Consider the following 13,984-nt stretch of genomic DNA (forward strand, 5'->3'; position numbering starts at 1 on the left):
GTTACCACACATGGGTTATTGCCGTACTCGGGAGAAATTGTTTTACAAATATTGGGTGGCTTTTTATCCTTTAACCCTTTGGAATTTGACAAAATTCCACTAATTTCAGCAAAATACCTGTGGAGTCAAAATGCTCACTATACCCCTCGATAATTTCCTTGAGGGGTGTAGTTTTCCAAATGGAACCACTTTTGGGGGGTTTCCACTGATTTGGTCCTCAGGGGCTTTGCAAATGTGACATGGCGCCGCAAACCATTCCAGCACAATTTAAGCTCCAAAAGTCAAATAGCGCTCCTTCTTTACTAAGCCCTGCCGTGTGTACAAACAGCAATTTATGTCCACATATGGGGTATTGCCGTGCTCAGAAGAGTTTGCTTTACAAATGTTGGGGCGCTTTTTCTCCTTTTGTCTATTGTAAAAATTTAAAAAACTGAGCTAAAACGACATTTTATTAGAAAACCGTAGATTTTCATCGAGGTCATAATTCTCACTATACCCTTTGATAACTTCCTTAAGGGCTGTAGTTTCCCAAATGGGGTCACTTTTTTGGGGTTTCCACTGTTTTGGACTTTGCAAATGCGACATGACACCCGAAAACCATGTGCCTATCCACAATTACTTACAGGTAATCACTGCTTGTACCTTTATCACAACTTCTTTGATGTTCACGGGCAATTGTTACTTTCTTTTTTCTGTATCAGAGCCTGATGAATTATCTATATGTCCAAGACCCCATCATTTGACACTGGAGCAGCACTTCTCACTATTTTCCTTACATTTTCTAGAGTGCTATTCAACTATCTTTGTATTTTGGAAACATTTTTTATCCTTGCAGTAAATCCAAATATCCACATATATCAAGTGGATTCAAATATTCAGCTGTCCAGAAGAAAGTGACGTGTTAGTGACTGGCCGACCAAACATCACTTTCTATAATCTTCCTGCACATCTGGAGTTACGGGGTCGATCACGCAAGCACATGATCTACTTGTATTCAATAGAATAGCATCCTGAGAATGGGCACTCAGAGCCACTGCCAGTTGGCGTCTCACCCCAGTCCCCCTCCTGCCACTTTCGTTTGCCACCCCCGGTAATGGGGGGGGGGGCTCCAACCATGGCCGGCCTTAGATAGGTTCGACCAGTGCGGTCGCACAGGGCGCCAGCCGCCACACTGCAAGAGGGGTGCCAGCGGGTGTGTGTATCCCCACGCAGTTGCAACTATCAGCGGGTCAGGTGCCTCTCGCTCACTGCACCCAGGGCCGGCCTTAGGCAGTTGCCCTTCCGCCCGTGCGCTTCTTCACTTCGTGGCCGTCGCTACCGCTGTACCAGCGACACCGGGCATGAGGGCAGTGGCGCCGCTAGCAGCCGCTGCGGCTGCTATTGCGGTAGCGACGGCACTATAGCAGAGCAGGGAGGTATCGCCCTGCTCTCCTATTTACTAGCGCCACTGTAGCTCCCTGAAGGAGCACAATCCCCATGTGGCCGGGGATTCCGCTCCTGGAGTTCTCCTTGATGACTCTGTCCATATATGAACAGTGACATCAGGGGAAACTACTGAAGTGAAATCCCCGGTCACAGCGTTGCAGACTCCAGGAGAAGCCAATGATGTTATGGACACAGACAACAGGAGCTTCCCCTTCAGTGGAATTCCACTTCAGGAGTTTCCCCTGATGTCACTGTCTGTACATCAGGGGATCCCACATGGGGATTCCACTCCTTCAGGGAGCTACAGTGGCGCTATCTATACTGGAAGGCCGGGGGTTTGCTATCTAAAAGGGGGCTGTGGGCTGTGTGGCACTACCTACAAAAAAGGACAACTGTGCAGGAGCACACAAAATACCCAGCTTTCCCGGCTATCAAATAAATGTGTGGAAATAAACTAAGATATAACTTTTATTTAATCTAGCTAAAAGGATTATTCATTTTAGCTAGACTAAATAAAAGTTATATCTTAGTTTATTTCCACACATTTATTTGATAGCCGGGAAAGCTGGGTATTTTGTGTGCTCCTGCACAGTTGTCCTTTTTTGAGTGTCTATTGCCCGCCAGCTATCAGGGTCATTTCGTAGTCCTTGCACTACCAACCAGGGGGCTGTGGGCTGTGTGGCACTACCAACCAGGGGGCTGTGGGCTGTGTGGCACTACCAACCAGGGGGCTGTGTGGCACTACCAACCAGGGGGCTGTGTGGCACTCCCTACCACGGGGCTGTGTGGCGCTATCTACAAGGGGGCTGTGTGGCGCTATTTACAAGGAGGCTGTGTGATGCTACCTACAAGGGGGCTGTCTGGCGCTACCTACAAGGGGGCTGTCTGGCGCTACCTACAAGGGGGCTGTGTGGTGCTACCCACAAGGGGCTGTGTGGTGCTACCCACAAGGGGCTGTGTGGCGCTACCCACAAGGGGCTGTGTGGCGCTACCTACAAGGGGCTGTGTGGCGCTACCTACAGGGGGAATCTGTGAGTGGTGGGCTGATGGTCTTCAAGTGGTTTCTGACCTCCAATTGAAATTAATAGGAGGCAGAAAATACCTGCAGCACTCGTTTGGAGCTTTTGTTTCTGTGTCTTTTGCATTCGCTTCAATGGTTTAAGAAAAAACACAAAATAAAGGTCACACAATGCTGTCAGTTCCTGAAGGAATTTTGAGGCAGATTTTTTTTGCCTTACAAAAAACGTTTGTGAACATTCCCTACGAGTGTAGTGCTTGTTTTTAGCCGTTTTCTGTTTTCTCAAAACAATTTTGGTAGGGGGGCCCTGAGGAAATTTTTATTTTTCCAGTGCTGCCTCGAGTCCGAAAAGGTTGGGAAACTCTGTACTAGGCTACAGGGTCCCGTCATGGAGCAGCTCAGTTCGTCATGGGAAAGGGGCCTAGGTGAGTACAATTTTTGTTTTGGGGCACTGTCTAGAAGGGGGAGGTGAGAGACTGTATGGCACTGTCTACAAGGGGGAGGTGGGGGCTGTATGGCACGATCTACAAAAAAGAGGTGGGGGATTATGCCACTGTCTATAGGGAGTCTATATGGCAAAATCTACAGGGGGGCACTATACTGTGTGGGGGCCACTAAGCGGACATTATACTGTGTAGGGGTACTACAGGTGGCATAATATTGTGGGCACAATTAGAGGACAAAATACTGTATCCTTGAAGAGGGTTGTAATATATTATATTATTAAATATTATTATTATACTGTATGGGGGCACTAAATTGACATTATAATTTTCTTATGGGGCATTTTTTTTTAATGATGGGGTGGGGCGCCGAAAGATCATTTTGCACAGGGCGCCATCTATCCTAGGGCTGGCCCTGGCTCCAACTCTTTTGACTGCATGGGATCCAGACATTTTTGATGGTGGCACTGCTTTCAGCTAGTGCAAAATGCTGCCAATGGGTTAATAACCAAACAACCTTGACATAATTCCACAGCACTGATCCTATGATCTGAAGAATAATTTAAAAATGTGCTTGCTGAGCTGTAAAGCCTTATACAACTTAGGCCCCAACTACTTGAAAGCCAGGCTTAAGCCCCACACTCCCTGCCGTCCTCTCAGATCAACAGGCTTAAATAAACTGTCCGTACCCAGGATCTACCATAAAACATTTTGAGCCGGAGCCTTGTCATGCAGCCCCCCGCTCTCTGGAACTCATTACCTGCATCAATCAGATTCACACGCGGCAGACTTTGTTGCAGAAATTTCTGCGACCGAAAATCAGTTCCATTAGTTGGAATGTGGTTGTTTCTGCTGCAGGAGCATCGAATTCTGCATTTCCATCCAGATGGAACTGATGGAACTGATTTTCAGTCGCAGAAATTTCTGCAACAAAATTTACCGCGTGTGAATCCACCCTAACACACTCGCTCTCTACACGGGACACTAACAAATTGATCAGTTTACTACCGGACTGCGATTTAAGTCCCCGGACTCTAGTTGCACAGCCTTCTTTGATGATGATACGACTCTTCATCATGTGACCGTCCACACTGTACTCTATGTAATCGCTGTACTACTGCTACTGCTTGTACATAGAGTACAGCGGGGCCGGTGACATGACGAAGCGTCGTATCATCATCATCATCATCATCATCAAAGAAGACTGTGCAACTAGACTTCCAGTCCCACGCCAATGCTATAAAAATCTCAGAATCAGCGCGATGGGGGACCGGAATGTATATTAGCGAGTGTACTCATATACTGCAGTGATTACACTGCTAATACTTTTGGTTCCCCGCATAACCCCTTTAATTCTTAGATTTTTAATTGAACCCTTAACGCACCAGGACATGCCCGTACGTCCTGGTGCAGGGATTGAATTATGGAGTGGACTCACCCGCTGAGCCCACTCCATATGCTGCGGGTGTCAGCTGTGTATACTGACACCTCGCACTAACGGCCAGGAACAGAGATCGCTCGTTTAACCACTTATATGCCGCAATCAATAGCGACCGTGGCATCTAAGCCATTAGAAAGAGGGGGGTGGCCCCCTCAGACAGCCGATTGCCCACGCCGCGATCGCGGGGTGCTGATGATTGTCACGGCGGCCCAGGATCGTATTGAAGGCCCCCAGGTCTGCCTTCTTCTTCCGCCATTAGCAGAAGGCTGTAAAAATGACAATGCACTGCAATACATTGGTATTGAAGAGTATCGTACCAGCGATCTGACAATCGACGCCTCAAATCCCCTAAAGGGTTTACTGAAAAGTGTAAAAAATAAATAAAGTTTTTAGTAGTGTACCAAAAAAGAAAAGTAAAATAAAAAACAACATAAATGGTATCGCTGTGTCCGTAAAAGTCAGAACTATTACAATGTAACGTTATTTAACATTCTTGGTGAACGTGGTTAAAAAATTAACTAAAAACCCCCAAATTGCTGTTTTTGGTCCCTTAGCTCCCAAAAAAAATTGATCAAAAATTGGTCAAAAAGTCGCCAAAATGGTACCAATAAAAACTGCAGCTTGCCGCGCAAAAAAATAGCCATTACACTGCTCAATTAATGGAAAAATACACGTTATGGCTCTCAGAATATGGCGACACAATTTTTTTTTTTTTTAAACAAATAGTTTTTTATTTATAAAAGTAGTAAAACATTAAAAAAAAAAAATTTGGTATCACTGTAATCGCATCAACCTGTAGAATAACGTGAACATGTCGTTTTTACTGCACCACGTAGTTTAAAACCCCCCAAAAAATAGCACAATCGCTGTTTTTTGCCCATTTCACCCACAAATATTGTTTTTTTTTCAGTTTCCCGGTACATTAAATTGTGCTATAAAACAGTACAACTTGTCCTGCAAAAAACAAGCCCTCATATGGCTATGTTGATGATAAAATTAAAAAGCTATGACTTTTGGAAGGCGAAAAAGCGAAAATTGGCCGTGTAATTTGGCCACAATCCACTTGTTATATAGTAACAGGTGCTGCCACCATGTGGAGAGATTTAGGCAGAGCACTCAGCTGTCCTTACTGTATGAAAAAAGCACTTATTAGGCCGGGTTCCCACATTGCGGAAACGCTGCAGAATTTCCACAACGGAATTCTGTGTGGAAAATCCACAGCATTTACAGTAGCAGCAAAGTGGATGAGATTTTAAAAATCTCATGCCCACGCTGCGGAAAAAAACACAGTGTAAACTTTAATAAATTGACCCGCTGTGCGGAATTTAAATCTGCAGCATAAATTTATGCTGCGTTTTCGTTGCTTTTCTGTTGTGGGTTTTCCTTATTGAATTCAATGGGGATGCAAAACCCGCAACACAAAGCCAGTGTTGCGACTTTTGCGGCGATTCCTCAGCAAAAATCGCAAATCAGGAAAAAAAATAATCATACTTACCCAGAACTCTCTCCTTCTTCCCGCAGTTCCGGCCTCCTGGGATGACGTTGCATCCCATGTGACCGCTTCACCCAAACACAGGCTGCAGCGTCACATGGCCTACAGCATCTTCCAGGGAGGCCGGACTACTCGCAGAAAAGAGGGAGGGGGTAAGTATGAACTGCTTTTTTTTTTTCGGCAGAGGAAATCCTGTTAGAAAAAACGCACCAGAATGTGGTGCGGTTTTTCGGATGGAAGGTGCTGCGGGTCCCAGGTCGGATAAACTGCACTGTTTTTATGCAGCGTATCCAACCCATGGGAACCCGGCCTCAGGGTAGTGACACATGTAGCTGCTACAATGCGGTCCAAGCTGCCTTGTGGATTTTACCAAATTGGTGTGGTTTTCAAATTATTGTTAGGGTATGTTCACACGCTGAGAGGCAGTTACGTGTGAAAAGACAGACTGTTAACAGCTGCCTCGTTTCACACGTAAAAGCTCCTCCTCGTAATTTACGAGGCGTCTGAGACGCTCGTAAACCTTGAGCCGTGCTTCATTGATTTCAATGAAGAACGGCTCAAATTACGTGGCAAAGAAGTGCCCTGCACTTCTTTGCCGAGGCAGTAAATTTACGGGTCGTCGTTTGACAGCTGTCAAACGACGACTCGTAAATAACAGGTCGTCTGCACAGTACGTCGGCAAACCCATTCAAATGAATGGGCAGATGTTTGCCGACGTATTGTAGCCATATTTTCAGACGTAAAACGAGGCATAATACGCCTCGTATACGTCTGAAATTTGGCCGTGTGAACATACCCTTAAAGGTTTTCTGTCATCTCTCTTGTTATGTATGAATGTGACGTTCCTCTGTTATTCCTCCTAGAAATGCATGAATAAATTGGTAACTGTTACCAGTTGGGGGTGTGTCCCTACAGACTAACTATCCAATCAGTGCTGACAGAATAAGACACTCCCCTTTACAAGGAGAATGGCAACACCCAGTTGATAATTTATTTGTACATTTTCAGGAGTATTAAGGCCCCCTTCACACACAGAATTTTTTGGGGGTATTTTAAACTGCATCAAAAAACACCAGTGATAGTAAAATGTGGCATTTTTGAGTAAGGCTCATTTTGTACAGGCTTTTTTTCTGGCGTTTTTTAAGTCCTATAGAGAAGCCTATGGGAAAGACGGCTGAAAAAACGCTATACCCAGATTATGCTGCATTTGGAAAAAAAACGCCACTGACCACAAAATTGCCTCAAAAACGCCACAAATCAACACGCAGTTGTGTGTAGTGCATGATATTTTACTATAGACTTTAGGCCTTATTCACACGAGCGCGTTTGATTTGTGTCTGCAAAAAACTGACTGTTTTTCATCCATAAGAATGTCAGTGTGGTTTCTGTCAGTTGTTTTTTTGATCCTTGTTTCCCATCTGTAAGCACTTCCTGGTTTCACTTTTCTTTTTTTTCTGCATTTCTTTAGCAACTGATATGTTTAAAACGGACAGCACACAGATGTCGTCCATGTGCTGTTTTTTTCCACGCAGTCATAGACTAATTGGCAAGTCTGATCCACAAAAACGCAACAAAATAGGACATGATGTGAGTTTATCGCAATCGACACACGCTCTGTGGGAAACAAAAATAGCTTTATTGACTTGTATGGGTCAGTGTTCTGTTATGTGTTAAAACGGACAGCACAAGAACGAGAAATATGTTTGTTTTAATAAGGCCTTAATGTGATATTTGGTTGCACTACAAAACGCAGCAAAAAAACACAATTAAAAACACTGCATACATCTGACGGAAGACACCGACTTATCACACTGCAGAGGCATACAATGGGATACATTGCCAAAGCTCCCTGGACACAGCGCTACTTTAAGCAATGAGCCCGGGAAACACCTGACGTCACTGTCCATATATGGACAGTGGTGTCATCAGGCTCTTTAAACTATGGGGTCTCCGGCCAGAGCATCGCAAGTGCTCTGGCCAAGGACTCCTGTCTTGGGAAAGCCCTTGACCTCACTGTCCATATATGGAGTTTAAACAACCCTGAATCCATGGCCAGAGCATCGGTAGTGCTCTGGCCGGGGACTCTGGAACTGGAGGAGCCCGACGTCACTGTCACATATACGGACAATAACATCATGGGCTTCTCTAGTCCCGGAGTCCCCGGCCAGAGTGCTGCTGATAATCTGGCCAGGGACTCCATAGTTGAAAGCCCCTAACACCACTGTCCATACATGTACAGTAACGTCTAATGCTTTCCTGGTGATGGAAGTTCTGCGCCAAGCGCTGGCTGATGCTCTTCCCGGGGATTCCGGCCCTGGAAAAGCTCCCCGAGGTATACTTTCAACATATACCTGTGACCAATACTATACAGTGGCATCCGACACACATAGGCTTCCATGTTAAAAAACATATACCACGCGGGATCCCCCAGGATGGAATAGCGTAGTGTACTACGTTATTCCATCCTTCACAAGAAAGGTGAACCGACGCAGACCAGCCCGGCAGAAGCAAAAAAAAAAAAAAAACACTCTTTTGGCCTCCGTCGGGCTAATGAAGCACTATGGGCACATTTAGTGTGTATGTAGGGAGCTTTCCCAGTGTACACACTAAAGGTAGGGCCAAAACGTAATGTGAACAGGCCCTAACATGAACAATAATTTAAAAATCACGTCAACTTGTGGTAAAACCGCATGGCTGGTCGTGTTTGGCCACATTGCAGATACTACGTGGGTCTCCACCCTAATAACTGAAAAATATTAAAAGGAAAGAGGCGCTGAAGGGATACTGATGGTTTATAGCAAAATGCAATGGATGTAATCAGGCATCTTATTGTCACGGGGCCCTTCGGACAGATAGGGGTTATCTTCAATGCAGCAAGTTGTACCTATATCTTGCTGATACTGCCATGGCGGCACTTCCTGAAGGAATGTTGTTTGTTTTTCCCCCTCTTCCTGCGAAGACATACCCCAAAAATGAGAGGAAAAAAAAAGGAGGCGGGGCGAGAGTAGGAAAGGCATTAGGCAATGTTCCCTTTTAATTTTTGGCATACAAGCACCCAGCGAATGTCAAACTAATCCATAGTCTTTAATTGATCTACATATGCCAGAAGTGTGTTTTGGCCTACATTCAAGTGCTGTGAATTGCATTGTTTTTTGCTTATAGAGCCGTCAACACAAAGGGGTCCTGCAAAAAATGTAAATTCTAAAAAAAAATTTAAAACAGTGTCCCCAACCTTCGTCTCTCCAGCTGTTGCAAAACTAAATCTTATCCTTCCCCGACAAGACAGGCACATCGGATTGATTGACGGGGAGAATATCTCCATATAAGGCCTAATTCACACGAGCGTATTTCACGTCCGTGTTACGCGCGTGACAATAACGCACGTCACACCGACCTATGCAAGTCAATGGGGCCATTCAGACATTCCGTGTTTTTCCTGCATCGTGTGTCCGCTGCGTGAAACTTACTGCATGTCCCATACTTGTGAGTTTTTTGCGCATCACGCACCCATTGAAGTCAATGGGTGCGTGAAAATCACGGACAGCACACGGACGCACATCCATGTGCTGTGCGTGATTCACGCAACAGTTGCTAAAGGAATATTTTTGAAAAAGAAAAACACCTCCTTCAGTTTATTTTGTGGACATGAAACGCGTGACATACTGATGACATACGCGTGTAAAAAACGCAGACACGCACCATACACTGATGTCACACGGAACTGCAACACAGGAAAAACGCTGAGTTTTTTTAGGCGCACAAAACGGACACGTTCGTGTGAATAAGGCCTAAGGCAGAGTTCACACTGAGTTTTTTGCAGGCAGAAAATCTGCCTCAAAATTCCGTTTGGAATTTTGAGGCAGATTTTGCTCTGCCTCCACGCCGCGGCCATTGAGCACGGCAGGCAAAAAACGCAGCGAAATACGCTTTCTCTGCCTCCCATTGATATCAATGGGAGGTCAGAGGCGTAAACGCCCAAAGATAGGGCATGACCCTTCTTTTTCCCGCGAGCTCTTGTTTCCGCTCACGGGAAAAAAACGCCTCCGCCTTCCATTGAAACCAATGGGAGGCATTTTTGGCCGTTTTTTGGCACGTTTTCTGACACGGTTTCAACGTAAAAAAACTGTGTGAACTGACCCTAATGGCGCCATACTGAGGCATGACGATTGCATATGGTTCTGGACTGAGACCAAGACTCTGTTTCTGCCAGTACCAACACGTGGTATCACTGGGAGATGCATACCTGGTATATAGGATCAGGATTCAGGACCTTCCTTTATTGAAATAGATCCAAGGAACTGACTACATCAAACATCGCTCTCCTGCCTTCACTTAGTTTTTTTTCTCTCCTATCTCTCCCATACTTCTCTCTCCCCCAAATATTGTTCATTTATGCTTTTATGGAAAAGTTAAATCCCAGGTGATTTCAAGTTCACTTATACGTACGTCTATATAGTGCTTAGGCTTAATAAATAGTAATTTGACCAAAAATTATTCCAAGATGGTTTTTCTTTTATGTTACAAGTCATAAAATTAAACACGTAAATAACATTTTTTACATTAAAAGTTTTATTACAAAGCATGTAACAATGTATAACGTCACACCGCAACATCAGATACAATCCATTAGAGAAAAAAATAATAATAATAATAATACGTAGGGGGAAAAAAATCCAAGGCTGTTGTAAGTCGGGGATGTGTCCATTTTAACGAGCATCAAAAACAACCACTGAGAATCCATTAAGGAAAAGTAGCAACTTATTGTTTTCTAATTATTTTTGTTCTAAACACACAAAGTCTATTGGTAAGGAGTCCAAGGGGACCGCAACTTGCAGTTTGTATCTTTAAATCTTAATATATTTCCCCAATAATGATTTCAATGCAGCTTTAGGCCTCATGCACACTAACGTAAAAACGCCCGTAATTAGGCGCCGTTTTTTTCTGCAGTATCTCCCCACGCGTTAAATGTGGATTTTGCTGTGGATTTTACCCCTGCTCCATTGAGAAGGGCGAAATCCAAAGTGAACATGCAGAACAGAATGAAAACGCATTTGGAAATCCACAATATGCCTTGATTTCCATGCTGAAAATGTTCAGCAGGATGTGGATGAGATTTTTTTTCTTTCCTGCAAGTCTTCTGCTGCAGATTTTCTGCCCGCAAATCTTGTACATATGTGGGGGGGGGGTCTTAGGCTAAGGCTACACTGAGACATATTATGCTTTGTTCACATCTGCGCCAGGGTCCCGTTCCTGCAGGAGCTTTCCATCGGTACGGAAACCTGACTGACAAAAAACAGAAAACAAAAGGTTTCTGTTTCCATCACCATTGATTTCAATGGTGACTGATCCGGTGACAATGGTTTCCGTTTGTCTCTGTCGTGCAAGAGTTCCGTCGTTTTGACAGGATCAATAGCGTCGTCGATTACGCTATTGATTGCACCAAAACAATGGAACCCTTGGACAACTGAGACAAACGGAAACCATTGTCACCGGATCCGTCACCATTGAAATCAATAGTGATGGAAACGGAAACCTATGGTTTCCATTTGTGTCTGTCAGGGTTCCGTTGGAAAGCTCGGACGGAACATCGGAACGGTGCCTAGCGCAGATGTGAACGAAGCCTTATTGTGCTACTGAGGGATTTTCACTATCAAGTGACAACTCAATGGATTCCTATGGACTGCAGCTTGATGGTTAAAATTAATCAGTGGGGCTACAAAAAGTCTCCGGTAAGCCCGAGCCTAATGCAGGTAAACGTTGTGTATAACCTAAAGATCTACGGTCTCAGTGTGTGCGCCATTATAGCTGTCAACATGGCAAGAACCAATCTATTTTTAGACTGAAATGCATACTGGTAAAAAGATACATCTTTTTGTTCTTTTCTTGTACATAATTCTGTAGCCACATTCTCGACATCGGATAGGATCTCTGGCTTTTATTTCATTTTCCGCGTGACATTCTGATAGAAGAGAAAAGGGGAAGACAATATAAAAAAAAAAAGACAGCAACATAAAGTTATATGCATGTCATGGCACACAATAGGCACACTGACCAACCAATCTCTAAGGCCCCCTGCACCCGGCCGTGATTACGGGCATGGACGGCCACGGACAGTCACCCGCATTTGCGGGCCGTGCTTCCATTATAAAGTACAAAAAAAATAGGACATGTCCTATTTTTTGCGGATGCTTTGTCTTGCCCGGACACCTTTCCGTAAATAAACGGGAAGGTGTCAGTGGGTAATAGAAATGAATCGATCCGTACTTTGATCCTCAATTACTACAGTCGCGTGCATGGGGCCTTAACCAATATATTTCACCAGAGGGATGTCATCCATGATTTGTAGTATTGACTTTGGAATAAACAACTTGTGAAATTTTATGGAAGTGCATTTAGAATTTTTTTTTAATAATTTGTAACATTTTAAAATAAATCGTAAATAAGACTATTAAAGGGTGCAAACGCCTCGACACAAAACCTGAAATACAGTAACTCACATTCCACCACGCCTCATATCACAGAAGTCCAGAAAGCTGAGATATGGAGGTGGGTTGGCAGGTGGTCACTAGTGATTTTCTTTCCCTAAAATAGAGGCTCAGTGAAATAAAAATAAAAAAAATGTATGGAGTTCATTGCAGCCACACCGAACCTTAACTGGTTCCCAACCGCTGGCTGTGTTTTTACGGCCAGCGGTCAGGGTCCTTAAAACCCGAGCCGGGTTTTAACTTGCTGCCCGAGCGATCGGGCAGCTGAATGTCGGGTCTCCGGCTGTCAGTGAATGCCGGGGACCCTGAGGAGAAGATAGAAGCAGATTTCGCTGCTTCTATCTTCTCTGATGACTTGTACACATCGCTCAATGAACGCTGTGTATAGGAATAGAGGCAGCGCCCCCGCGCCGCTGTCTCTATTCCTCCCGGTGATCGTGTGACTGGTCACATGATAGCCGGGTGCCGTTACTGACAGACTGCTGCTGGGTCTTACAATCGTCACTATGAGAGGGCTGATTTCCCCTGTAACTGGGGCTGCTGTCCTCCATTATTTACATATCAGTGCCGTTATATTTGGCGCCCGATATGTAAATAAGCCCCTGAAGCACAAAAGCTCTAGCTGTGGCACTGTCCGTAGCCGATTGGACAATGTCACAGCCATAGTAACACGCCCCCTTGACAGTTCAGGGGGTTATTTAAATATCAGGCACCAAATATAACGGCACCGATATCTAAGTAACGGAGGAGGATAGGAAAAAAGACTGAGGTGCCCCAGGGTTTGTGCCGCCGCCGCCCCATTACATGCTGCACATGTATGGGGAGGTGAATGTTTCTCTTTAATCTCACTGCTCGAAAAAAATAAAATAATAATTTTACGTTTTATTCTACCATAGGAAAAATTGAAAGTTTTCCAGCATACAAGTCCATTTCATGATGTAATTTCTCTCTAAGTCTGATGTATTTGGATCAGTAAACATTGCATTCAGTCTATTGCTGCACACCCTCTGGTTAGAGCACTTCAGTTTTAGGGAATAACTATCCTTCTTACCTCCACAAATGTAAATCATAGGCTGCTGCTTTGGTGGAGGAGCGTCCTTCGGAGTCTCCATACTAAGCCTTAAAATATAAGAAATAGAAAGTTCATCCAAATTACTGGTGAGAAACACATCACATGAGATAAAATCATATAAACTGTCCTCGTACCGGGCAGCGCAAAGTACAGAGCCAAAACCAGTGTCACAACGTGAGTTCTCAGCCGACACTGTCGCACGGTTATGACTTAACCGGAAGTAAACAGAATGTATACGGACGTGATTTTTTTCCATTGACGTCACTGTTTGGGCGGAAGTACCGCAGTGGCCATTATGTTTGCTGGCCACTTACTGATTACGTGGTCGGGAATTACGAAAACAGCGTAACTCGCTGAGCTACGCTGTTTCCGTAACTCCCATAGAAATGAATGGTAGTTACGGTGACAGCGTAGCTCGCTTGCTGCGCTGCTGCCGTAACTGCCACTCACCGCTATGGGAGTTGAGAAAACTGTGTAGCTCACGAGTTACCATGTAATCGGAAGGGTAGATGCTAGAGCGTACAGCATCCTGCGAGGTCTGACGTCACGTGACCAGGTGTTTCTAAGGTCACGTGACCAGGTGGTTCTAAGGTCACGTGACCGTTTCT

General features: G+C 44.7%; 1 protein-coding gene across 1 annotated transcript; it reads right to left on the bottom strand.

Annotated features, from left to right (window-relative positions):
- Nucleotides 1-10,365: 10,365 nt before the first annotated feature.
- Nucleotides 10,366-13,615, bottom strand: POLR2K (RNA polymerase II, I and III subunit K). Its single transcript, XM_075828054.1, has 4 exons — nucleotides 13,511-13,615; nucleotides 13,356-13,423; nucleotides 11,686-11,778; nucleotides 10,366-10,548 (listed from the first exon to the last, which is right to left on the bottom strand). Exons 2-4 carry the CDS (start codon nucleotides 13,414-13,416, stop codon nucleotides 10,526-10,528), a joined length of 177 nt encoding a protein of 58 aa, XP_075684169.1. The 5' UTR covers nucleotides 13,417-13,423; nucleotides 13,511-13,615; the 3' UTR covers nucleotides 10,366-10,525.
- Between the last annotated feature and the right edge of the window lie 369 nt (nucleotides 13,616-13,984).

This window comes from Rhinoderma darwinii, chromosome 5 (genome assembly GCF_050947455.1).
Source record: "Rhinoderma darwinii isolate aRhiDar2 chromosome 5, aRhiDar2.hap1, whole genome shotgun sequence".
In the NCBI taxonomy this organism is placed as follows: Eukaryota; Metazoa; Chordata; class Amphibia; order Anura; family Rhinodermatidae; genus Rhinoderma; species Rhinoderma darwinii.